The 27,525-nt window shown below is 41.5% G+C and overlaps 1 protein-coding gene across 1 annotated transcript in view; it reads right to left on the bottom strand.

Annotated features, from left to right (window-relative positions):
* Window positions 1-27,525, bottom strand: part of LOC126354568 (uncharacterized) — a 1,114,027-nt gene that overhangs the window by 603,643 nt on the left and 482,859 nt on the right. The window contains exon 4 of the mRNA XM_050004313.1: window positions 23,651-23,744. Coding sequence (XP_049860270.1) covers window positions 23,651-23,744 — 94 coding nt within the window. The remainder of the gene's footprint in view (window positions 1-23,650; window positions 23,745-27,525) is intronic.

Here is a 27,525-nt window from a genome sequence, read left to right as displayed (position 1 = left end):
AAGGGACTGAGACTTGGTTGTCGCCTATCCCCGATGTTATTCAATCTCTGTTTTGAGCAAGCAGTAAAGGAAACTAAAGAAAAATTTGGAGTAGGAATAAAAATCCATGGAGAAGAAATAAAAACTCTGAGGTTTGCCAATTACATTGCAATTCTGTCAGAGACAGCAAAGGAGCTGGAAGAGGAGTTCAACGGAATGGACAATGTCCTGAAAGGAGGATACAAGATGAACATAACAAAAGCAAAACGAGGATAATGGAATTTAGTCGAATTAAATCAGGTGACGCTGAGGGAATTGGGTTAGGAAATAAGACACTTAAAGTAGTAGATGAGTTTTGCTATTTGAGAAGCAAAATAACTGATGATGGCTGAAGTAGAGAGGATATAAAATGTAGACTGGCAATGGCAAAGTGTTTCTGAAGAAGAGAAATTTATTGACATCGAGTATAGCTTTAATTGCCAGGAAGTCTATTCTCAAAGCATTTGTATGAAGTGTAGCCATGTATGGAAGTGAAACATGGACCATAAATAGTTTGGACAAGAAGAAAATAGAAGCTTTCGAACTACAGAGGAATGCTGAAGATTAGATGGGTAGGTCACATAACTAATGAGGAGGTATTGAATATAATTGTGGAGAAGTGAAATTTGTGGCACACCTTGACTAAAAGAGGGGATCGGTTGGTAGGACACGTTCTGAGGCATCTAGCGATCACCAATTTAGTATTGGAGGGCAGCGTGGAGGGTAAAAATCGCAGAGGGAGACGAAGAGATGAATACACTAAGCAAATTCAGAAGGATGTTGGTTGCAGTGGGTCCTGGAAAATGAAGAAGCTTGCACAGGATAGAGTAGCATGGAAAGCTGTGAACTGACGACGACGACGACGACGACGACGACGACAACAACATTGTCCACAAACCATTGCCTCACAGATGCTTCTTTCATGGCGTGGTGCACGGTCATGTTGATACATGTTCCTCTGCTGTACACAGTGCTGTAAAATGTCTTCATATCCTTCCACATTTAGCGTTTTCTTACGTGCAATAAGGGTATCACACCCTAACCACAGAAAACACCCCCTTAACACACCACCATCTCCTTCGTACTTCACTGTTGGCACTACATACGTTGGCAGGTAACGTTACAAGCATTCGCCAAACCGAACAGCTTCCTTCGGATTGTCACAGGTTCAGCGTCATTCATCACTCCAAATCATTCGTTCGCAGTCACCCACTACACAGTGGCGTCGCTCAGTACTGACTACAGAAATGTGGGGCTGCTCAACCACCCAAAGCAAGCAGTACTGCATTTAACTTAAATGGTAAGAAAGTAATTCAGTTCACAGATTAAAACATGAAAATAGGGACCAAAATCTGAAACCACACGGTAGGTGAATATGCAACATCAGGAAAATTAAGTTGAACGAATGTGGCGTAATTAAAAGAATCAGAGAAACTGATCTCTCAAAACAAAACCAGCATACCGACTCTTGAATACGTATATTGTAAGGTCTGGAGCAAACTCAAGTCAAGTGTGTTGTGGACATTTAATGGCAAAAATTCTAAATATGACGAAGAAGTAGAAAATGACGACGCTACATTGAAAATTCGGACAGTAACGGCCAATAGGAACTGGCAAGAACACGTAGTGGATGTGTGACGTCAGACACAAAGCACAGTTGCAGGCGCGAAACTATCTGCTAAACGTGCTGAGCTGCAGCCGCGCCGCAGATACTGACTTATCGCGTGGAGTGACTCACTGCGGCCTGCCTGCACTGCACCACGCGGATAGCCGTCCGCTTCTGCATTCCTACCAGCCGCTGCACGTTTCTTGGCATTCAGGTAGAAAATCTCTCTCTCTCTCTCTCTCTCTCTCTCTCTCTCTCTCTCTCTCTCTCTCTCTCTCTCTCTGATGAACGCATGAAGGAAAGTTCTAATGTTATTCAAACTTCTCTCGTAGTAGCGCTAGGCGGGATGGTACAGAGAATGTGTACCAGTGGGATGGAAGCGCAACTTAAGGACCCTTGCACTAGCTGAAAGATGTAGACAATGTTTCTCACACCGGCTGAAAACTTACCATTATAGGCAAACTTCAACGAAACGTGGAAGGACCGTTAGGGCGTGTGTGTACTTCTGCTTTCGATATCTCCTCCCGTCCTCCCCCAAATTCCTGTATGCCGCGGGGTCATAGGCGCCTTATCGCGGTCTGTGCGGCTTCCCCCGTCGGAAGTTCGAGTCTTCCCTCGGGCAAGGGTGTGCGTGTTGTCCTAGTGTAAGTTATTTTAAATTATGTTAAGTAGTGTGTAGGTTTAGGGACCGATGACCTCAGCAATTTGATCCCATAAGACCTTGCCACAAATTTCCATACATTTGCCTGTACACTTCTAACATTCAGCACCCCTCTCAAGTCTCTTATTGAAGCCTTCGTAACCTTTACCAGCCCCAAACGCAAAGAAAACTAAAGGGGAAACTACAGGTGGAAGATAACGTGCAGAACACATGTTATTTTGAGCATACCTCTCACATTTTGGTGGACACAGGTACGAAACAAAAAAACGGTTCAAATGGCTCCGAGCACTATGGGACCTAGTACTGTCATCAGTCCCCTAGAACTTAGAACTACTTAAACCTAACAAACCTAAGGACATCACACACATCCATGCCCGAGGCAGGATTCGAACCTGCGACCGTAGTGGTCTTGCGCCTCCAGACAGTAGCGCCTAGAACCGTTCGGCCACTCCGGCATCGACAGACACTCGCATCGACAGACACTCGCATCGGCAGACACTCGCATCGGCAGACACTCGCATCGGCAGACACTCGCATCGGCAGACACTCGCATCGGCAGACACTCGCATCGGCAGACACTCGCATCGGCAGACACTCGCATCGGCAGACACTCGCATCGGCAGACACTCGCATCGGCAGACACTCGCATCGGCAGACACTCGCATCGGCAGACACTCGCATCGGCAGACACTCGCATCGACAACAATGACACTGATCGGTGTTGTTGTGGTCTTCAGCCCTGAGACTGGTTTGATGCAGCTCTCCATGCTACTCTATCCTGTGCAAGCCTCTTCATCTCCCAGTACCCACTGCAACCTACATCCTTCTGAACCTGCGTAGTGAAGTCATCTGTTGGTCTCCCTCTAAGATTTTTACCCTCCACGCTGCCCTCCAACACTAAATTGGTGATCCCTTGATGCCTCAGAACATGTCCTACCAACCGATCCCTTCTTCTGGTCAAGTTGTGCCACAAACTTCTCTTCTTCCCAATCCGATTCAATACTTCCTCATTAGTTATGTGATGTACCCATCTAATCATCAGCATTCTTCTGTAGCACCACCTTTCGAAAGCTTCTATTCTCTTCTTGACCAAACTATTTACTGTCCATGATTCACATCCATACATGGCTACAATCCATACAAATATTTTCAGAAATGTCGTCCTGACACTTAAATCTATACTCGATGTTAACAAATTTCTCTTCTTCAGAAACACTTTCCTTGCCATTTCCAGTCTACATTTTATATCCTCTCTACTTCGATCATCATCAGTTATTTTGCTCCGCAAATAGCAAAACTCCTTTACCACTTTGTCACATTTCCCAATTTAATTCCCTCAGCATCACCCGACTTAATTCGACTACATTCCATTATCCTCGTTCTGCTTTTGTTGATGTTCATCTTATATCCTCCTTTCAAGACACTATCCACTCCGTTCAACTGATCTTCCAAGTCCTTTGCTGTCTCTGACAGAATTACGATGTCATCGGCGAAGTTCAAAGTTTTTATTTATTCTCCATGGGTTTTAATACCTACTCCGAATTTTTCTTTTGTTTCCTTCACTGCTTGCTCAATATACAGATTGAATAACATCGGGGAGAGGCTACAACCCTGTCTCACTCCCTGCCCAACCACTGCTTCCCTTTCCTGCCCCTCGACTCTTTTAACTGCCATCTGGTTTCTGTACAAATTGTAAATAGCCTTTCGCTCCCTGTATTTTATCCCTGCCACCATCAGAATTTGAAAAAGAGTGTTCCAGGCAACATTGTCAAAAGCTTTCTCTAAGTCTACAAATACTAGAAACGTAGGTTTGCCCTTCCTTAATCTAGCTTCTAAGATAAGTCGTAGGGTCAGTATTGCCTCACGTGTTCCAACATTTCTACGGAATCCAAACTGATCTTCCCCGAGGTCGGCTTTTACCAGTTTTTCCGTTCGCCTGTAAAGGATTCGTGTTAGTATTTTGCAGCCATGACTTATTAAACTGATAGTTTGGTAATTTTCACATCTCTCAACAGCTGCTTTCTTTGGGACTGGAATTATTATATTCTTCGTGAAGTCTGAGGGTATTTCGCCTGTCTCATACATCTTGCTCACCAGATGGTAAAGTTTTGTGAGGGCTGGCTCTCCCACGGTCGTCAGTAGTATTAATGGAATGTTGTCTACTCCTGAGCCTTGTTTCGACTCACGCCTTTCAGTGCTCTGTCAAACTCTTCACGCAGTATCGTATCTCCCATTTCATCTTCATCTCCATCCTCTTTCATTTCCATAATATTGTTCTCAAGTACATCGCCCTTGTATAGACCGTCTATATACTCCTTCCATCTTTCTGCTTTCCCTTCTTTGTTAGAACTGGGTTTCCATCTGAGCTCTTGATGTTCATACAAGTGGTTCTCTTATCTCCAAAGGTCTCTCTAACTTTCCTGTAGGCAGTATCTATCTTACCCATAGTGTGATGAGCCTCTACATTCTCATATTTGTCCTCTAGCCATGCTTGCTTAGCCATTTTCCACTTCCTGTAGATCTCATTTTTGAGATGTCTGTATTCCTTTTTGCCTGCTTCATTTACTGCATTTTTATATTTTCTCCTTTCATCAATTAAATTCAATATTTCTTCTGTTGCCCAAGGATTTCTACTAGCCCTTATCTTTTTACCTACTTGATCCTCTGCTGCCTTCACTACTTCATCCCTCAAAGCTACCCATTCGTCTTCTACTGTATTTTTTCCCCCATTTCTGTCAATTGCTCCCTTATGTTCTCGCTGAAACTCTCTACAACCTCTAGTTCTTTTAGTTTATCCAGGTCTCATCTTCTTAAATTCCCACCTTTTTTTGCAGTTTCTTCAGTTTTAATCTACAGATCATAACCAATAGATTGTGGTCAGAGTCCACATCTGCCCCTGGAAATGTCTTACAGTTTAAAACCTGGTTCCTAAATTTCTGTCTTACTATTATATAATCTATCTGAAATCTGTCAGTATCTCCCGGCTTCTTCCATGTATACAGCCTTCTTTTACGATTCTTGAACGAAGTGTTAGCTATGAGTAAGTTGTGCTCTGTGCAAAATTCTACCAGGCGGCCTCCTCTCATTTCTTTGCCCCAGTCCATTTTCACCTGCTACGTTTCCTTCTCTCCCTTTTCCTACTACCGAATTCCAGTCACCCATGACTATTAAATTTTCGTCACCCTTCACTATCCGAATAATTTCTTTTATTTGATCATACATTTCTTCAATTTTTTCAATTTCTTCGTCATCTGGAGAGCTAGTTGGCATATAAACTTGTACTACTGTAGTAGGTGTGAGCTTCGTATCTTTCTTGGCCACAATAATGCGTTCACTATGCTGTTTGTAGTAGCTTACCCGCATTCCTATTTTCCTATTCATTATTAAACCTACTCCTGCATTACCCCCATTTGATTTCCTGTTTATAACCCTGTATTCAACTGACCAAAAGTATTGTTCCTGCTGCCACCGAACTTCGCTAATTCCCACTATATCTAACTTTAACCTATCCATTTCCCTTTTTAAATTTTCTAACCTACCTGCCCGATTAAGGGGTCTGACATGATCGGTAAAGTATGGAAATCGAGATGTTTAAAGCAGTCACTTTTTATGTCGTGTTAAATCTATGATCGTGTCAAGTTACGTATCATGCTGGAATTTATTGTTATCTGCTCAAAAATTAGACGCTCGCCACTATGCCATAAGGACTCTCATCGATCTTTTTTAGTTTAATAACACTATTGTATTTATTTGTTATCTATCAGTAGTTATACTTTCAGATCCTATATTTTCGTAATCAGTTTCCGTGGTACGGAAACCATATGTATTCGTTTTAGCATTTATTTTTTCTACTGTACAAACGCTGAAATCATGCACTTATGATCGAATCCTCTGGTCCCCTTCGATGGACTTCGTTAATTCTTTTCATTCCAGTTGGCAACCCCAACGAGTACTTCCAAGTCCGTTTCTCGGTATTCCTGTACGCTAAATGAATCGTCTTAATACTGTAGCAAGGAATGAATTTGCAAAGGAAACTTCATAGCCTTTCAAGAAGTTAAATAAGCTGAATATGTGCTCAACTTAATATTCTGATTTAGGGAATCCCAATGAGCAGCTATACAGTCTCGTGCAGAAAGTGATTTTGTTGGCTCGCTATAGAACACCCTTGCACTGTTTGCTCGCGCCAGTAGTAGCAGTGACTAAGCAATCGTGGTACCCACTGGTGGGGGGGGGGGGGGGGGGGCAACCTGGTGTTCCCTCCGCGGGGAAAGCGCGCTGGCGCAGCACTCGCAGGCTCTGCGCAGATGCGCCGGCCAGACAATGGTTTCGTAGCCCTGTGTCAGATGGTCCCCTTGTTAATTCTAGTGCACAGTTCTCTCAAGATTTTCCAGTACTGGCTTAGCTAAGTCCTGTCACAGTCTGTAGGTTGAATTGAAAATGTTTAGTCTCAGTAGCACTACGTCCTGACCAATGTGAAATAAGGCGAAACGACCGTCGGTGTTGTTCAGATGACTATGCTGTTCAGTTTGGAAGAGTAGTCTTAATAGCAACTCTTTAGCGTGTAGCCGAGTGATGCAATTAACAGGCATGATTAAATTTGTACGTGGTTCAGGAATATAAAGAAAGCGAACTGTACCACAAAGAGCTACCACCACTTGCAGCAACTATGACTCTAATGCGGCTGGGAGCAGAAGCGAACTGAGATGACAGGCAAGGGAGCGTCATTCCACGGTGGCTCAGCTCTGGCCCAGAGTTCACCAGTCGCAGTGGCTCGCGAGTAGCAGCCTACGAGTTTCTTGGCAGGCCATCACCAGGTGCAATATTACATATTTTTTGATAAAGAGGCAAGGTTGAACTCTTGTGCCTCATTGAATGGTCCTTAAGGGACATGAATATAGTAATATCAATTAATATTCCTGCATATGAAGTGGCACGTAACTATTTCTGTAAAAGGTTTGCGAGAATCCGCAGTTACATTGAGTAAACAACAAAGAACTATTGATTTTGGTTGTTCTCATACAAAAGAAAATTCTTGGAAAAATAAATATCTGTATCCCACTGATGCTGTATCAGTCTTTGTTCCATCTGAGGAATGACGCGATTCTAGATTTTCTCCTCCTCCTCCTCCTCCTCCTCCTTCTTCTTCTTCTTGTGGCATCGGAAAGATATGGATGTTATTTGCAATTATTAATGGTACCATTATATTTCACACTACTTTTCAGTTCGTAAAACGGCAAATTTCTCAGTTCTTTTATTTTAATTCGAATATGCATTTAACGTCTGGCCTTCGTGAAGAAACAATAAACAGGCAGTCAGTTGTAAAATGGAAGGTTTATTGAATCCCTTGACCACGGTATGGGGATGTACGGAATGGAATTGGGGAGAAGAGAACTTTAAGGTACAGCGTCCCTAAAAGAAGGGATCGGTTGGTAGGACAGGCATAAATGGATCACAGTTTTAGTACTGGAGGGAAGCGGAGGCTTCTGGGGTAAAAATCGCAGAGGCAGACCAAGAGATCAAGAGACGAATGTACTAAGCAGATTCAGAGGAATGTAGGTTGCAATAATTACCCGCAGATGAAGAGGCTTGCACGAGGTAGAGTAGCATGGAGAGCTGCATCAAACCAGTAGACCAGTGACTCATTACGGATGCTAAAATTCTTCAAATTTACTATGTTGTAGAGGAGGTACGTCAAGCTTAGTTGAAAAGCGTAGCAAAATACAAAATTTCATGTTCACAGTATTAAAAATATGCCCAAAAACTGGTATCACCAACGTAAGCTCATGCATGTTAAAGTGATGAGTTTAAAAACCGAATCACATTTAGCTATGAACTTATTCTGGGTTGCCAATTTGTTAATTTTACATAAGTTACCTTGAAGAGAGGTATATCGTGGTAAAATCGAATTATGTAAACTGTGTGACAGTGTAAATAAAATAGACTGCATAACACCTGGCGAACGGAGGAAGAGGTAGCAGGGAGGGGAAAATGATGATAATGTGTGTGACTAATAAATACAACTTATCTTCGAGATTGTGAACATCAAAACATGAAGAAAGACATCATCATAACGAAGGACATGAGCTGTTTTTTTAACATCAATATTTTAATTTTTAACGTTTTACGGAAGTTCAGCATAGTAACGTTGATTCACTAATGCGCACTCTGCTCACACATACTTCTGGCCGGAAGCTTTCCTTGGCCCAGACGCACGTATGCGACGCTAGAGCCTGAGCTGTACAACGGTGGGGTACTGCTCAGTGAGGACGACGACCATGTTCTGCAAGTTTATAATATTATCGACGTTAAATTTTATATTTTACTGACGTCTTTCGGCTAATTTTCAACGTACTTCGGCTATGGCATGTAACCCAGTAAGTTTGAAGAACTTTTGTGTCATTAATGAGGTACGCTTAGCATGAATTGACTGATAACCTATTTAGGTTGTCACTATTTTCCTTCTAAAGAAGATGTTTTTATAAACGTTGAAACCGTGGTGGAAGGGTTTAAGTAAACCTTCCTTTTTGCAACCGTCTGGCTGGTTATTATTTCCTTCATGAAGATTTCGCCTTACAGTTGTTGCTCCAGCCATTTACAAAATTTTGTCATTTATGACCGTGTAATTTTAACTGTGAGCGACTTGGTTTGGTGACGCAACGATCGAGCACCTTAGTTATTTTATTATTCCTCAAAAGTAGAACCTGCACCTTTATTCGAAGTCCAATTAACTTCCAACAAACTCATTTCTTTTGTATGAACATTAACTACATACACGGCCATTTGTCGCTTACCGCGCCATTAATCAACGACGACTTTTCGCCTGAATTTAATTTTCATCCATTCCAGAATCGTTTGGACAGACGACACGGTGTCGTTGGCCCGCGCAGTCCGTGCTGTTCTGGAAGACCTTGTGCTGTCCGTGTCGATAGTTGCCTTGCCGAAAACAAGCCCATTCCGTGGCTCAGTGTGTGCGTCGTGGCTTTATTATCGTATACGGCGTTGACTATGTCTCCCCTGTACCTGCTGATTCTATATTCACTGGACAGTCGTCGCATCTCGACCAACGCGCACAGCAGTATCACAGAACGGTGAACCACACCTCGGTAGTGCAAGATCCTACTGCTGTCGAATTCCGACACGCGCTGGTAGATGTCTATGCTTGTTATACCAGGCATAACAGAATCACGTCACAGAGAACCATTACAGAAATGTGGTTTCTGAATGGGGAACACACGATGTTATCTACCTTAAACACACCCAATGTAGGTGGTGTACTCTACCTACTTCGTGCGGCAGCGCAGAAATGCTTGTTTTTTGCGCCTCCAAACATATACGACAACGCTTCACGTCAATTTGTTTCTTGCTTTCCGTCTTCATTGTGTGGACATTTTAAGGCCAGCAGCGTTTATTTACTAGCATACCAGAAGATGTCTTACAATCAACGATATTCCACGGATAACTATGAACACTTCACAATCTGTTTACATAGTGTCAGCAATTTAATAGCACACCAGCGCCTTACTATCAAATGCAAAGTTTAAAGTTTGCTAAAATCATCTACAAGATGTCTGTACACCTTGCAGATTCTCCCGACAATTAACGGGTCGGCTGGTGAACTATCTTTTATACGTCACAATGGGAAATGTGAGAAAACAGGCCTCTTCGTTCAGCTGAAGAAGATAAAGTTAACATCGCTCTCTTAATCCAATATGTTATCGACTATTACATGTCTTACTGTTTCCAAATTACGAGAAATATTCGACACACGTATGTCTCGGTGCCTTTGCGCTTATCAGCTTACAAGGTCCATATATTCAATGGCTATTATAGATTTTTTTAAGAGTTAACGTGACTTTCATTACTGGCAGTAGTTGGTGTACGTGACGAAATAAACTGATCTGGATGGATCGGATGCCACTTTGAACAGTGGTGCCCATTGAAAATGGTTGGTTTTGCACCCCCTTCTTCTCTCCAATGTCTGAGGAAGATAATAGATTAACATCTACAGCTGGGTCATGCTTGGAAATCACTACTTTATTCAAATCATCTTCTGGTTCAGGGCGGTTTTACGTATCTAATGCAAGACTGAACAGGTGACCTTCGAGAACACAAAACATGCATGGATACAAACAGAAGCACGTGACCTGATCAGATCAGGATATACCACAAACCTCGGACTATTATATCGATCCTACACGTTAACAGTACACCGGAGGTTGCGAGTGGGTCCAAACGATTGTTAGGCAGCATGAGTGAAGCTGCTAATACTGCTATTTATTTCGGTTTCTGGTGACTGATATAATCGTTTTCGTAGAGACTTTATCAGATCTCTCTTCATTCACCATGCCTTCAAAATAATTACAGCATAATCGACACAGTCTTAAGGCCAGAAATCACGATTCTTCACTTGATGGGCACTTTGAAGAGTTTCAAACAATAATCTGGCTATCCTATTCCCCGAATATTCAAACGTTTGGGGGACATTATTGAGACATTTGTCACAGTTAAAAATTGCGCATTACAAATAAATGGGAACTTTTGATAGTTAAAGGAAGGAACTGTCCAATATTTTTGAGCGTGCCTTTTTATTTTGGACCCAAATCCATACCATCTAGTCCACTACTGTACGACATAACTAGGCGGGAATAACTAGATAGAAATCTACTATACCATTGATCTGTGATGTCAATCTGTTCAGACAGACCGCTGCCGTTGTTTAAGAATTAGGCACAGTGAACCACATGTAACAGTGAGACGACAGCTAATGTTCGTTGGTTGACATTTGGGGGGGGGGGGGGGGGATCTGATCTAGTCAGCGGATTCGTATCAGTGCAAGGGTAACGGAAATATTTTGTAGTGTCAGCAACAAAAGCGTGGTGAACAAGTTGGAAAGGGCGACTCCAGAGCTCTGTATATCACAGGAAACGTTCCAACCGGATCCACAACAATAAAGAGCGCCCACTTCAATAGAGTGTGACGCCTAGAACGGAAAATTGAATGCGGCAGAAAGGAGGTAAACCGAATCTAAAAGAGATTAAAACAGGCTAAAAGAGGGCTGAAGGAGTGGCCTGGACAAGGAGATGGGGCTGGGGACGGATAATGCAGTTCCTGTAGTCTGGTTACGAAAATTATACGATTTACACATTCGGATATGGTGGAAATGGTCTAATAACATTTATATATGGCAGGGTACAAGGCCATTAATTTCGTAGCGGGCTATGATATTGATGTGCCGTTATGATCAGTGGATAGGCGGTTGCGAACCTCTCGCTTAGGCATTTCACTCACAGAACATCAACACACACATTCCAAAACTAATCTCTCAATCCTCATAAGAGTGTATATCATTGTAAAACTTCCATATAGATTGAAACCGTGCTTCGTGTTGGACGTCAAATCGAAACCCTAATTATCGACGGTATTTGCTTCAACTGAAAGAACAACCGTATCTTAAGCGAGATCATACCTCATTTTAAAAAAATGTATTTGATACGAAGAAAAACCAATTCTCAACATTTAAGTGCAGTCATGAACGCGGCGTAACAAGCTACAGCATAAAAAGATGTGCACATCTTTACTGTTTTCCTCCATCGTTGAAAGAAAGTCTTACACACGGTACTTCGGGAGTCTGTCCACATACGGTACAGAGCACAGACGCAAGCGAAAACACACTGTCTGAAAGCCAGCCTCATGAAAGGGCTTACGATACGAGTCACTTTGCGGATAACAACAAAGACGCCTCGCCGCCTTATCTCAGACACGGCTGTGCTCGTTATCTTTAACGTCTCTGAGGGCAGTAGGACAGAAGATGATAACGCTGCTGCTCGAAGACAGGTATCGCCTAACTGCTCTCTACAAGCCGCTCCCTTACGTAGAAAAGACTGGTTTCCTGATGTCGATATGAGTCAGCCTTATGTCGTCAATGTAATTCCTCTGCTTCCCACATCCTACCTCACGTCTACCAGGGCCCCAATTTGAGCCAATCTATTGTAACGGGCCTTTGTTGTTTCTACTTTACACGAACAACTATGAACTCTGTCTTTCTTTTGCTATAGCTAATTGTGCTTTACTCTGTGTTTCAATTCCTTTCAAGTGTTCTATGTATCCTTCGCTAAAGTCTCTTTGCCAAATATGTGCCGTTACGCGAACATAAAGTAAAATATGTAGAATGCATGGTTAGAAGGAAGTCAAGGCACGATGACCCTCATGTGATCAGGATAAATAAATAAAACATACAAAAAATAGAAATAACACGCAGTGGGTAATTTACTGGTGCAAAGAGAGTTATTTACTGTAAGCATAGCACATAACACGGCGACATGTTCGAAGAATTACCTGTATCACAGTCGCGTTTACACACTTTAGCTGTTTCCCGGTGTCTTCTTATTTTGGTGCTCCTCAGACAGTTACGATATTGGGATGGGGCCGTGTGATGATACGTGTATATAGCGAGCTCCACTATAGTAAAACTGATTTTACTACAACGACTTATCATCAATGCATCATCGGGGCCATATACTACACGGCATACTAAAAATCAACTGTAAGAAACTCTGACAACTACGCTATGTTCATGTGATCTTTATAAAGATTCAGAGAGTACTTGCTCAATGCCGCTATTACCACCAGAAAGCTACATTTCCACCTGAACATTGAACTGGAGAGTGATATATCTTCCATAATTGTTACACTATTTACCTTCAGGACAAGATTTTAACAGCGAGGTTCATTTACGTTTCGAAAGTTAGACAATTTTTATTCCTTTCTCAGAAAACACAAAATTCCGCTGCCTTTAAGTAAGTAACGTGTCGTTTCGTTAACTATTTTAAGGTGAAAAATTCTGTTTTTCCTATTGAATATTTTTACCTGTTAAGTTTTCAAGGTTACTGATGTGGCCGGCAACCGTCCATATCACGCCTCCCGCTCCCTCGCTCAACAACATCGACCTCCCCCCTCCTCCTCCTCCAGCTGTCAATGGTTTTTCAGCCTTCATATTCAGCCGACTGAATATGCCCATTGTAAAGCATATTTATCACGCATACGAACGTAAACACTATAACGGTCTAGCAGTGTTTCTTATATCAATCTAAGACCGAACATTTACCATGCCCGTGGACTCCTGACGGGCACCCCTACTCAAAGGTGTAATACTTGCTACTAGCACAATACCACCATTTATTCAATTTATTCCTTTCTTCAAACCTCCACAATTATGGAAACCGGAGACAGATGCTTCTACTACTGTTGTGACATTTTCAAATAAATGAGGACAGCTCAGTGTTTTCGAAATGTTTACTGGCAGTAATTTCTAATCGTAATTTGTCAAGGAACAAGAGCGGCAGGATGTTTATAGCGCCGACAACCGACAACATAGATGATAAATGTAATGCTTTCCGTAACACGTTTCTCATGCTCTTTGAGAGTTGCTTTCCATTAGAACGTTCTAAACGGGGTACTAGCAGTTAATAGGCAGCCCGTGTGGCTGACTGGTGGGATAAGGATATCTTGTAAAATAAAGCGGTAATTATATCAAAATGTTAGAAGTAATCACAATCAAGCTGCGGTAGCCCATAACAAACAGTACTGTAAGATGCTTAAGAATGTTATTAGGGAGGCAAATAACAATAGCTGATACACAGGATAAAACTAAAAGCATTTCGTCAGTAGTGAAGGAAGCATCTGGTCAGCAGAGCAAGTTAGACGATATAAAGTAAGTTCGCAGTAAAAATTGGATACGTGTACATTTTCTGAGCATTGGTGGTGAATTAAATAAATATTTAGTTTCTACGGGGAATCATAACTTTTTTGGCAAATGCCTTTCCGAGATTGATGTCTGAAATACTCCTCTGTGGTACAGACTAGAGGGAGATTGAGTCAAAAATTAAATCACTGAAAACTATGGACTCTCATGGTTATGACTGAGTGTATAGCAGAATATTAAAGTACTGTGCTGCACATGTTAGCCCTGTATTTAGCCAAATTTGTAATCTTTCCCTTAGGAATGGTCGGTTTCCTGAAAGATTAAAACACTCAGTAGTAAAGCCGCTTCATAAAAAGGGATAAAGGGACAATGTAGATAATTTTAGACTGATTTCTATCCTATCAGTGTTTGCAAACGTTATTGAAAAGGCTGTGTATGTAAGGGTAATTGAATATTTTATGTCACAATTGAAAATGCTAAATTCTCTTTTCTCCGTGATGTACTGGATGGGTTAAACTAAAGGTTTCGAACGCTTGGCATACTTTTTGATTTAACTAAGGCATTTGATTGTGTTGATCACAAATATTGCTCCAGAAGTTGGACCATTACGGAATATGGGGAGTAGCTCACAATTGGTTCACCTCTTACACTAACAACAGACAACAAAAGGCCATTATTCACAATGTTGAGAATGGCTGTGATATGGGGTCTGATGGAGGTACAGTCAAGTGGGGGTGCCCCAGGAAGCAGTGTTGGCGCCACTGATGTTCCTCATTTACATAAATGATGTGCCCTCTAGTACTACGGGTAATTGTAAAATATTTGTGTTTGCTCATGACACTAGCTTGGTAATAAAGGATATTGTGTGCAACATTGGCTCAGTTTCAAATAGTGCAGTATATGACCTAAGTTCATGGCTTGTAGAAAATAAATTAACGCTAAATCACAGTAAGACTCAGTTTTTACAGTTTTCAACCCGCAATTCAACAAAACCTGACATTTTAATTTCCCAGAATGGGCATATGATTAGTGAAACTGAACAGTTCAAATTTCTAGATGTTCAGATAGATAGTAAGCTGTCGTGGAAACCCAAGTTCAGGATTTTGTTCAAAGACTTAATACTGCCATTTTTAGTATTCAAACGGTATCTGAAGTGAGTGATAGTTCGACACGAAAATTAGTCTACTTTCTTATTTTCATTCGTTTATGTCATATGGTATTATATTTTGGGGAATTCTTCCCATCCTGGCAGAAATCGAACCTGAATTTGGATCGGACTTCCTTAACTCTTGTGCAGAAAGGTGTGCAGTATACTGCTGCATCCATTTTCAATAAGCTACCACTCGAATTCAAAAATCTTAGCAGTAATCCACGTGCTTTCAAATCGAAACTGAAGAATTTCGTCATTGGCCACTCCTTATATTCTGTCGACGAGTTCTTTGAAAAATTAAGCTGATTCTTGTTGTATTGCTGACTGCGTAAACTTATGGACTTTTTTCGGGTTCATAAACATTTGTTTTTATCTGTTATTACTTTTATGTCGTGATTTCATGTACTGACACGTTCAATGACCTGGGAGATCTGCTCCTCAATTTGGCCGTACGCAACTTAATGTGTAAATAAATAAAATAATAAAATCTAACTACAAAAACCTCAATGCTGTGCAACGATGCAGTGTTTTGTGGATGCGATGATACGGTAGTCTAGAGAAGATCGATATGAGTGGAAAGTGACTTTCATACACAGAAAGCGGAGGCTAGAACAGTAATGTTATTCGTGACGGGTGTGGGAGAGGGAGAGAGAGAGAGAGAGAGAGAGAGAGAGAGAGAGAGAGAGAGAGAGAGAGAGAGAGGGGGGGGGGGGGCGACGGTTTACTTGGGCAGAACGCACCCAGCCAGTGACATCATCCGCCACGCCTCTGCCTTGTCGCTGTTGCCTCTGACACAAGTGGATGCGTTTTGTTCATTTAAGGTTGCAAGTAACTGCCGAGAGCTAGACGTAGTTACAAAATTCTGAAGAGACTTATCTAAAATGAACATAAACCACTCACATAGTAGAAGGTTCCTTAGATCTTCTCAATCCTTGATTAGCGTTGCCCATGGGTTTAATGAGCTTGGATTATGAAACTTGGTGCAATACTGAATTTTCCACATACATTAAGCTTCGTTAGACGTGCAAGTCACAGCAATTAACAGAAAGAAAAGTCTTTGATGGAACACGAGTCACAGCACTAAGCTCTTCTCTGTAGTCTTTTACACGCGCACTGAATCGCACGGGTACATTTCTCCACTATGAAAGTACGATTATTACAAGAAGTGTACCTTTGTTCCTCATGTAATTTATGAGTTTCAACCAGTGGCAGCAAAAGAACACGGTGAAACTATCAATCTGTTCTTACCTGATATCAGGTTTTGTAACAGCTCTGTTACATCTCTACGGACATTCGCATGGCTTTTCAACTGCAACTGTTTACTGGTGCATAGATTAGTGTTGAGCTCAACTGATCTTTACTGAAATGTACTATAGGAAAACAGTACTCCCTTAAAAAATAAAAAACTTAAAAAATAAAAAACTTAAAAAATAAAAAAGGCGTGTTTGTGCAAACGGGGGAGTCCAAACCGTAAAAAAATTTCAATAAGAAACTTTTCTGGTTTACGATTATATATTAGCCATTTTTGTCATATATTTCGTTTTCGGGGATTAGTGAGTAATATTAAAACTGTTGAAACATACATCTTACAGAAAAGGCACTGATGAAAGCACCAAAATTGTTAGATGATCTGATGTTCAAGACAAAAAGAAAACAACTGTAACACAACACGCAATTAAAAGCCTTTCTTCTGTAAAGGTATCCTAATTTTCAGCGGACAGTCAGTAATATATAACTAATTAGAGCTACCGAAGCGGCAAAAATCCTGAAAACATTAACAAAAGTTAGAAATTACTGCTCCGCGTAGTTCATCCTGCAAAGTTTACCATTGTATTCCAATCAAACACGTTAGTCTGTAAGTACTTGCTAGGCACGAAATTTGTTGAGAACACAGATAGCTTGTGTAATAATTCATAGATTCTAGCATATCTTAAAAAACGTTGTTTACTTCAGTTTGTCATCTTACCGGTTAAACACTTAAAAAATTAAGTCAGAATGGAAATTTTGTTTTTAACGAAACAATTAAGATATGGAAAAACTTGTCGCCCGTAAGAACCTGGTGGTTTACGTGTTACGCAAGAACATTTATGATACAATGCATGCAGCCGCTGACACCTTTTCCATAACACTAAAATTAGCCCTACAAAGGTAAGATTTCGATAGTAGTTACTAAGTTGCTGTACTGTACTTGCCTTTTAGTCGTTCCAGTGATGTCTCGCACAAATTCCTTCACTTGATGCATATAGCGAACACATGTACACAGAGCTTAATATGAGACGCGCTATGATGGACGTAGTGTTACTGTGATGTGTCTCTGATGAAATCTCGCACCGAACTGGCGGTAGTGCTCCGCCGCGGAAATTTATCGCGATAATACAGATATACGAAAGATTGTTCGCAGATAACCGGACACTGTCATTTGCGTAGGGTGTAATCCAAAGTCTGTCGCTAGATAAACCACCTGGACCAAGTTTGCGACCTCAGGAACCGATTATCATCCTCTCCTTCGACCACAACTGGTGAGTTGCCAACTAATGTTTGTTAATCAAGGAATTACCTACTCAGTTGCATAATACCAGGTGTGGTCACTATTGCCAGCTGATTAAGCGTGTCCGTGGTATGACGACCGAACAATTATAAATTTTAAGATCAAGTAAACACAGAGCTTTGACCAAAACTTTTGTGTTAGTCCTTCCGAGAATAAACGACTGCTAATAATTAAAATTTTTCCCATATGTTCTGAGTGCACGAATACTTCCATCCTCTTTTGATCCACATTTACATGTAAGTTTTACAAATCATCTTTCTGCATGTGTGGCACACGCCATTCATAAGTGATGTGCGGGTCGAACTACAAACGTTTAGTCTCCGTGTTGTGGTCATCAACCCGAAGACTGGTTTGATGCTCTCTCCATGTTAGTTCATCCCCTCCTCTTACCTGCCTAAATGCCGCGACCTACATGCATGGCATGCCCCCTCACTGCATTCAACCCTTGTGTTTCAGAAGAGACTTTGTAACCAGTTTACGTTAAATAACAATTTCCTCTATTCCACAATTGCTTTTTCTCACTATTCGCTGTCTTCCCTACTTCGGACATCAGTTATTTTGCTGTCCCATTAACGAAACTCATCTACGACTTTGACTGTCACATTTCAAAATCTATTTCCTTCCGTACCACAACCCTGCGTTGCTACTGTGTTCGTTTGTACCACCGTTGCTACAAGGCGCCTCAGTCTGATTTGTTAAGGATAGGGACCACAATAGGGCTTCACATTCACGTAGGTTGTCTAGATGAAGTAAACAAACAAGTTTTGCTTTGGGTTTGAGTAAATTGTTGTTTATTACTTTGTTGTTTTGTTGTATTGTAATCTTCAGTCCAGAGACTGGTTTTATGCAGCTCTCCATGCTACTCTATCCTGTGCAAGCTGCTTCATTCCCGAGTAACTACTGCAACCTACTTCCTTCTGAATCTGCTTAGTGTATTCATCTCTTTGTCTCCCTCTACGATTTTTATCCTCTATGCTGCCCTCCAATACTAAATTGGTGATCCCTTGATGCCTCAGAACATGTCTTACCGGCCGATCCCTTCATCTAGTCAATTTGTGCCACAAATTTCACTTCTCCAGTTCTACTAAATACCTCCTCATTAGTTATATGATCGACCCGTCTAATATTTAGTATTCTTCTGTAGCACCAGATTTCCAAAGTTTCTATTCTCTTCTTGTCTATACTATTTATCGCCCACGTTTCACTTCCATACATGGCTACACTCCATACGAATACTTTCAGAGAAGACTTCCTGACAAATCTAGACTCGATGTTAAATTTTTATTCTTCAGAAACGCATTCCTTGCCATTGCCAGTCTGCATTTTATATCCTGTCTATTTCAACCATTAGTTATTTTGCTTCCCAAATAGCAAAACTCATTTACTAGTTTAAGTGTCTCATTTCCTGATCTAATTCAATTGATTTAATTCTACTACACTCCATTACCCTCGTTTTGCTTTTGTTGATGTTCATCTTATATCATTTTTTCAGGACCCTGTCCATTCTACTGGACTCCTCTTCCAGATCCTTTGCTGTCTCTGACAGAATAACAATGTCACCGGCGAAACTCAAAGTCTTTGGTTATTCTCCATGGATTTTAATTCCGACTCCGAATTTTTCCTTCGTTTCCTTTACTGCTTCCTCAATATACAGATCGAGTAATATCATCGGGGAGAGGCTACAACCCTGTCTCACTCCGTTCCCAACCACTGCTTCCCTTTCATGCCCCCTCGACTCTTATAACTGCCATCTGGATTTTATACAAATTGTAAATAGCCTTTAGCTCCCTGTATTATACCCCTGCCACCTTCAGAATTTCAGAGTATTCCAGTCAACATTGTCATAAGATTTCACTAAGTCTACAAATGCTAGAAACGTAGGTTTGCCTTTCCTTAATCTAGCTTCTAAGATAAGTCGTAGGGTCAGTATTGCCTCAGCTGTTCCAATATTTCTACGGAATCCAAACTTATCTTCCCCGAGGTCGGCTTTTACCAGTTTTTCCGTTCGCCTGTAAAGGATTCGTGTTAGTATTTTGCAGCCATGACTTATTAAACTGATAGTTTGGTAATTTTCACATCTCTCAACAGCTGCTTTCTTTGGGACTGGAATTATTATATTCTTCTTGAAGTCTGATGGTATTTCGCCTGTCTCATACATCTTTCTCACCAGATGTAGAATTTTGTCAGGGCTGGCTCTCCCAGGGCTATCAGTAGTTCTAATGGAATGTTGTCTACTCCAGGGGCCTTGTTTCGACTTACGTCTTTCAGTGGTCTGTCAAACTCTTCACGCAGTATCATATCTCCCATTTCATCTTCATCTACATCCTCTTCCATTTCTATAACATTGCTCTCAAGTACATCGCCATTGTATAGACCCTCTATATACTCCTTCCAGCTGCTTTCCCTTCTTTGCTTAGAACTGGGTTTCCATCTCAGCTCTTGATGTTCATACAAGTGGTTCTCTTATCTCCAAAGGTCTCTCTAATTTTCCTGTAGGCAGTATCTATCTTACCCCTAGTGAGATAAGCCTCTACATCCTTACATTTGTCCTCTAGCAATGCCTGCTTAGGCATTTTGCACTTCCTGTCGATCTCATGTTTGAGACGTCTGTATTCCTTTTTGCCTGCTTCATTTACTGCATTTTTATATTTTCTCCTTTCATCAATTAAATTCCATATTTCTTCTGTTACCCAAGGATTTCTACTAGCCCTCATCTTTTTACCTACTTGATCCTCTGCTGCCTTCACTAACTACTTCATCCATCAAAGCTACCCATTCTTCTTCTATTGTATTTCTTTCCCCCATTCCTGTCAATTGTTCCCTTATGCTCTCCTGGAAACTCTGTACAACCTCTGGTTTATTCAGTTTATCCAGGTCCTACCTCCTTAAATTCCCACCATTTTGTAGTTTCTTCAGTGTTAATCTACAGTTCATAACCAATAGATTGTGGCCAGAGTCCACATCTGCCCCTGGGAATGCCTTACAATTTAAAACCTGGTTCCTAAATCTTTGTCTGACCATTATATAATCTATTTGAGACCTTCCAGTATCTCCAGGCCTCTTCCATGTATACAATCTTCTTTCATGATTCTTGAACGAAGTGTCAGCTATGATTAAGTTATGCTCTGCGCAAAATTCTTCCAGGCGGCTTCCTCTTTCAGTCCTTACCCTCATTCCATATTCACCTACTTAGTTTCCTCTCTTCTTTTTCCTACTATCTAATTCCAGTCTCGCATGACTATTAAATTTTCGTCTCCCTTCACTATCTGACAAATGTCTTTTATCTCATCATACATTTCATCAATCTCTCCGTCATCTGCAGAGCTAGTTGGCATATAAATTTGTACTACTGTAGTAAGCGTGGGCTTCGTATCTTTCCTGGTCACAATAATGCGTTCACTACGCTGCTTGTAGTAGCTACCCGCACTCCTATTTTTTTTATTCATTATTAAACATACTGCTGCATTTCCCCTGTTTGATTTTGTATTTATAACCCTGTATTCACCTGACCAAAAGTCTTGTTCCTACTGGCACCGCACTTCACTAATTCCCACTATATCTAACTTTAACCTATCCATTTCCCTTTTTAAATTTTATAACCTACCTGTATGATTAAGGGATCTGACATTCCACGCTCCGATCCGCAGAACGCCAGCTTGCTTTCTCCTGTTAACGACGTCATCCTGAGTAGTCCCCGCCCGGAGATCCGAATGGGGGACTATTTTACTCCAGGAATATTTTTCCCAAGAGGACGCCATCACCACTTAACCATACAGTAAAGCTGCCTGCCCTCAGGAAAAATTACGGCTGTAGTTTCCCCTTGTTTTCAGCCGTAGTACCATGACAGCAGGGCCGTTTTTGTTAGTGTCACAGGGCCCGATCAGTCAATCATCCAGACTGTTGCCCCTGCAACTACTGAAAAGGCTGCTGCCCCTCTTCAGGAACCACACGTTTGTCTTGCCTCTAAAGAGATACGCCTCCGTTGTTGTTGCAACTACGGTACAGGTATCTGTATCGCTAAGGCACGCTAGCCTCCCCACCCACGCCAAGGCCGATGGTTCATTGGGGGTTATTACTACGTAAGGAAGTTAGACAGTGATTCTAACGTTTACATACTGTACAGGACAAAGATGGTTACACAATGTGTGTCATAGCATACGAAGAAGAACAATGTAAGCCACGATGACCAAACTCAGGTATGAGTAGCTGAGTGGAAAACATGTACGAAAACGTTGGAAGTAAACGGAGAGTGTCCACAATGTCTTTTGAACATACTGTTTCCACATGTTGTTTTGCCACTCCAGGGCACTATGTGCAGTCTTTATAAAATAAACTTGAGTGTTTTTTGAAACACAAAACCTTTGAGTATTTGTAAGAAATATGTTGCGTTTTGCTGTCTTCACACCCGTAGCAGTGTCCTCAGACACCGTACTCTGGTTCACACTCCCATCGTCTTGCTTTTCCATCCTCGCCAGCCTGTTGACAGATCTTTTGAGAGGTCGGTTGTTATGCTGACGTGCGCGCTACAAACGTATTTGTGTTGGTACAAAAGATACCATCATTGCTACTCTGGGCCCTACCTACTTGGTATGGTCGATCTGGCAAACCCAAACACGCTACAAGCACTCCTAGACAGTGGACTTCCGCCGTCACTTGACAAGTAAATGGGACAGCTGTATAATGTGGGAAGCTACAACAAACGCTGTTCGTGTGCAGTGTTGTGAAGCTAACGAAAATGAGTCGCTCACACAAGCCAGGGTCCGGGAGGCCCACCAATAGCAATGCTGGGTTAATTTAAGTCGGCTACATTTCATAAGCCTTGTTTTATTTTTGCTGACGTCCGTCTTACAACGGCTTTTCAAGATATTATCCATTTCACTGAATTGCTCTTACAAATCCTGTGTAGTGTCTGACAATTACAATATCTTCAGCAAGCGTAAAGGTTTTTATTTTGTCTGTCTGAATTACAGTTTCATTTCTGAAGTTCCCCATGGTTTCTTTCACAGTTTGTCACCGATATTATTCCATTCGCACATTGAGCAAACTGCAAATCTGTCTCACTCCCTCTTTCCTGTGCTTCTCTTCCACGTCCTTCGATTCTTACGACTGCGTTGAGTTGTTCTTCCATAGAAAGCAGTACAAGCGCTTTCCTTTTTAGGGACTTCACTGTAGATCTTTATATCGTACCGAATTACAAACAGTGTAACAAAAATACACCGACAAGGCGAAACGCCTGCCGTTAGGCCACCCCTCCGGCAGCAAACTGGAGTCTTAACGCTGGTGCATATCTTTTATCGGTCTTGTGTGTTACGGCTGGAATCGACTCGTTAGAGGTCGTGTGTTCGTTGTCATGTGCATCGCGTGAAGTTCCGTTTGCAACTCGCAGGCGTTGAAAATCGTCTGCTGCCTGAAGGGTAGCCTGGCGACAAGCGTTTTTCCTTTAACTTCGACGCTTTTGAAGCGTCGTTGGTCTACGTTTGAGAACTTCGGTTCCAATACTCATCACGTCTCGACGTTTGTCGTAGAACTATAGAAGACAATCAAACACAATCTTTACATAGATCATAATAAAAATGCTTCAAACACAGCCTCTCCATTACAAGTACAAAATTTGTTAATTTTGACCTTCGAATTGTTTCGCAGCGCTGTATTTTGCCCTTAACATCAAGTGCCCTCTGTCTCTGGTTACGTGTACAGTTCATTACCCAGCGATCCGACATAGTTGGCGTCTACACAAGTCACCTGTCACCAGATTTTGCCGATACAGCTTTTTCAGTCGACTTTGAATTACATCTTAACATAACGGCGAATAATTAAAAATAATATTAACTACCATGGCCGTACGTTTACATTAACCTAAGCAAGACAAAAATTTTGATTTCTGTTCCTGGTCTGAACAGCTTTTTTAAGGAAACAGATAGCGCCCACCCGTTTGAAGACCGCAGAAGGAAGGAGTGCCGACTAACCTGGACGTCAGCGTTTTTGGGTGGGCGGCGGCTATGTGAGGTGAGGCTGCTGGCCCCAAGAACTCGCCCAGTCTCCATGGCCCGACAGCTGTCCCTGGAAAGACAAACAAACACACCATTAGCAACCATGGTGGAAAGTGGGAGAAACGGAACTGTTGTTTCGAACCAAACAATGGTGATTCCACATTTCTACATTTAGTGGTGTACACAACACGGGATGGAAAGAGGACACCACACTTCTTTAACAGACAGTAATTTATATTGTACGTACAGTTACATCTATATCTGACAAATCACGATCAAGCACGTGACAGTAAATCACCACCACGGGTTAGGCCTACGCCCTTCTTCCAGCCCGTCAGTCATTTTCTTTCGTTCCCCTAAAATATTCTTTTGTCTCTCGGTCGGTATCAAATAATATTCTTTCATAGCCGTGAATTGCTCATTTGATGTATACTGTTTCCTAATTTTTGCCCTTAGTTTTCGAAGTTTTCTAATATAGAGAAAACAGTTCCGGTAGAATGTCTAGATTGCAGATGCGATGTAACCTGATGCAACATTTGACTCCTTTCAAAATCTTGATTTCTGTGGCTCATGTCATTGGCCTTAGGGATCCACACCTCGCTACCATACGAGAACTGCAACGTCTTACAGCATTTTATCTGGATCTCTGAGAGGCAGATTTCCTGCAGTCTTCTTCCGATGGTTTCTCATTTGTGTGTGGTATTTCAAGGGGAATACCGAATAGTTTACGAAGTTATAGTATAGATGAAGCGCAATAAAACATTCCATGTAACATGTGTCCGACTTATTAGTCACTTGGATAGATACAGCTGTGAGAATGTAATCTAAACAAATGATCACAAAACTGTGAAGAGAAGTCTAATGATTTGGTTCAAAGTTAATTTTAATAAATTCCACCTCAGACTCAAATCCTCTTGACAATACCACGTTCTTTCGAGTTTTTCAGCAGTAGTCATCGCGCTGCATTTTATTCGAAGGCCAAGTAGCTACCATCCATTCACGAAGTTAACGACACGGCAGCCAAACCTAAGTCGTTTTCCAATAATGAGGTGATCTCACACCCCAGGACATTTAATTAAAATTGCGAGTGTCAGGGGGGAGCAGATTGAGCCGGGGTTCTTTCTCAGCAGCAAGGACAGTTGAGTACGGAGAGAAGAAAAGAAGTGAGAGCAATTAAAGCTGTCGTAGAGTCACCATAACGGGATATTAATATAAGCCGCTTTACCGCTCGCCAAAAGTAATTACTTCTAGGGGCTTACAGACATTTTAAATTAAGTTCTCCCCACTGCAGAACCATTTCACTTTTCTTTGCTTTCTCCAACGTATGCGAAGAAATCTCCCACGACCTCCTACTTCGGTATTTTACTCTGTTGGATGTGAGAGTGGTCGATCAATATGCTTTTCGCTGATCAAGTCTTTTCCAGCGAAGCACCGCAGATTTCCCCTTTAGCGACACGGAAGGGAACGGCGATTCGCTTATGAACGATTCACAGATGTGAGGAAGCGCATATTGAGAAAATACGTCGTGCTCGTGAAAAGAAACAAGGAAAGAAAGGAGAAAAAAGAATGAAATTTTCATTCTGCGACGGAGTGTGCGCTCACATGAAATTTCCTGGCACATTAAAACTGTGTGCCCGACCGAGACTCGGTCCGGCACACAGTTATAATCTGCCGAGAACAACCTTACCGGCAACGTTTTTATTTCAGTCATATGTTGCAAACTCAGGCAAAGTCCACCCCTCAAAAGCGCTGATCAATCCAGTTTCGTTGAATACTGGATTTGATTCCCCGTCATCTGGTTGACACCGCTGTTAGGTCCGTCGGTTTTGTGCGTTAAACTTTCAGTGAGGAAGAAGGGTGAGGATTTCAATGAATGTAGTCCATTCAACGTATCAAATGCCTTTCCACACCTGCTTCTACAGTTTAACAAGAGTGCGCTCCAGGGAAATCAAGAAATACTATTACTGGGATGGCCAGACAGATCAGAGTCACTTACCTCCTAATTTTTAACCGCTGCACTCCTCGCTCAGTTACCATCCTAACCTCACACGAGAAATTCATTTAGATTCCATATACATTTGACTTTCCTCCCTTGCCTCCCACCCCCTCCCGCCCCGCAACTCTTCACAGATACCTATCCCCAACTCTACAACACTTTGCAACTCTAAGACAGTCTTCGAAAATGTAAATGAAGCCATAATGCCACTGCGCTCCAAAACTGAGACTGAAGGCAAACTCTAGTATACAGTCCAGAGAGTTTTTTCATTCCAAATGAAACTTTCCGCCATACATACGAGTGCCTTCATTTCTGATACAAGAATCACAAATTATCTCCGTTAAATCAAGAATGCTGCAATTTGCTTCTGAAATAATACACAAACATACCATCATAATCAACATTTGTATCAGTGTACAGTGTCTCAGGGATCTAATGAGCAGATACGTTTACATTTCTATTTCAGTTACGGTTATCGGATAAATATATCTCTACCTGCTATCAGACAAGACACAATGAAACCGCAACAAGCTGTAGTACTAATTATTTTCTTTCATTTTATACTGCTGTTGCTCTTAAATCACCACCAGATCAACAAATATTATCAACAGTGAGCTCGCTTTCGTAGGCGACGCCACTAACATCAGCCAGTGTCCTAATGCAAGACCCTGTTTCACTCAATATAGGTACTGAAGTAAGTAGGAGATTGGCCTATTACACTAGTTCTTTATTTCAGCTAGTTCAGGATTCCAATGACTGATAAAAATTATCAGTACGAGATCGAACATGAGAATTTTAAGCTAACTGCACGACAGACAGGTTTCACGTCTCCAGCTTTCTAGGAACAGAGATATATGCTCCAGTTCACTTCATAGAACTGGCAACTAGTGTCACTCCTAGTTCATTTCTCAGCTCTACAAAAGAATTCTAGTAGTTTCATCAATTGTTTAACCGCGTTACCTGTAATTTATCTTGATCTCAGATAGTTCGTTTTTTTTGAGCGTGGAGAAATTCATCGTCACGGATATTTTTTTAGTTTTTAAACGATGGTATTATCCTAAACAGAACACGTAATCTTTCTAAAAACATTTTTTCCAGATTGCTGTTGGAGATTCTGGGTCAGGGAAGACATCACGAAAAACTACCGTGTGTCATGGGCAAGCTTAACATCGTGAACGATGTACACTTTAGTAACAATATTTTGCGAGGAATGAGAGAACGCAAAGCAACAATCATTTTGCAGTCTAATGGGTACTATCACTTTTTCAGTGAGCTGTGGTTGTAACTGAAGATTTAAAAAAGCTACGCAGGTCCATTTTTAGACGTTTTTCATGTGGATAATAAGATAGATAGCTCATGTAAATGTTTGTTACGAAAAATTTCGGAAGAAATATTTCACAAATGTACTGAAACCGAAATGACGCGGCAAAGCTCTGTTACACATCGCCTACTGTTTCTACATAAAAGAACGTGGCCGACAGAGAAAGCTGCGTATCCGGTTTCACATTAACACACATCGGATTTTTTGTGTAAAATTTAACTGCGAAAACTAACATATGTTTGTCTATAGGACATACGTATTAACAAAATTTTCATGCTGTGACGAGTCGCGGCCGAGGTAGGTAGAGCACGCTTGTGCGGTAGCGCTCGACTCTGAGGTACGCCGGTTTGAATTCTGCTGGTGGAAAATTTTCACTGCCAGTATTTGGCAGGCAATGGAAGTAGAGATGGTGGCGGTAAGTTCTCGATCACCAGTTTTTGAGTCAATGTCCTGGACTGTATTTCACGGTTAATGGTGATCCGTCAGAAAGCAGACACCACTCTTATGAGTCATCCACACGACACAGACGTACAC

The sequence above is a fragment of the Schistocerca gregaria genome, chromosome 3 (genome assembly GCF_023897955.1).
Source record: "Schistocerca gregaria isolate iqSchGreg1 chromosome 3, iqSchGreg1.2, whole genome shotgun sequence".
Taxonomy (NCBI): domain Eukaryota; kingdom Metazoa; phylum Arthropoda; class Insecta; order Orthoptera; family Acrididae; genus Schistocerca; species Schistocerca gregaria.
Note: the sequence above shows the minus strand (reverse complement) of the source record. Positions and strands in the feature narration are given on the sequence as shown.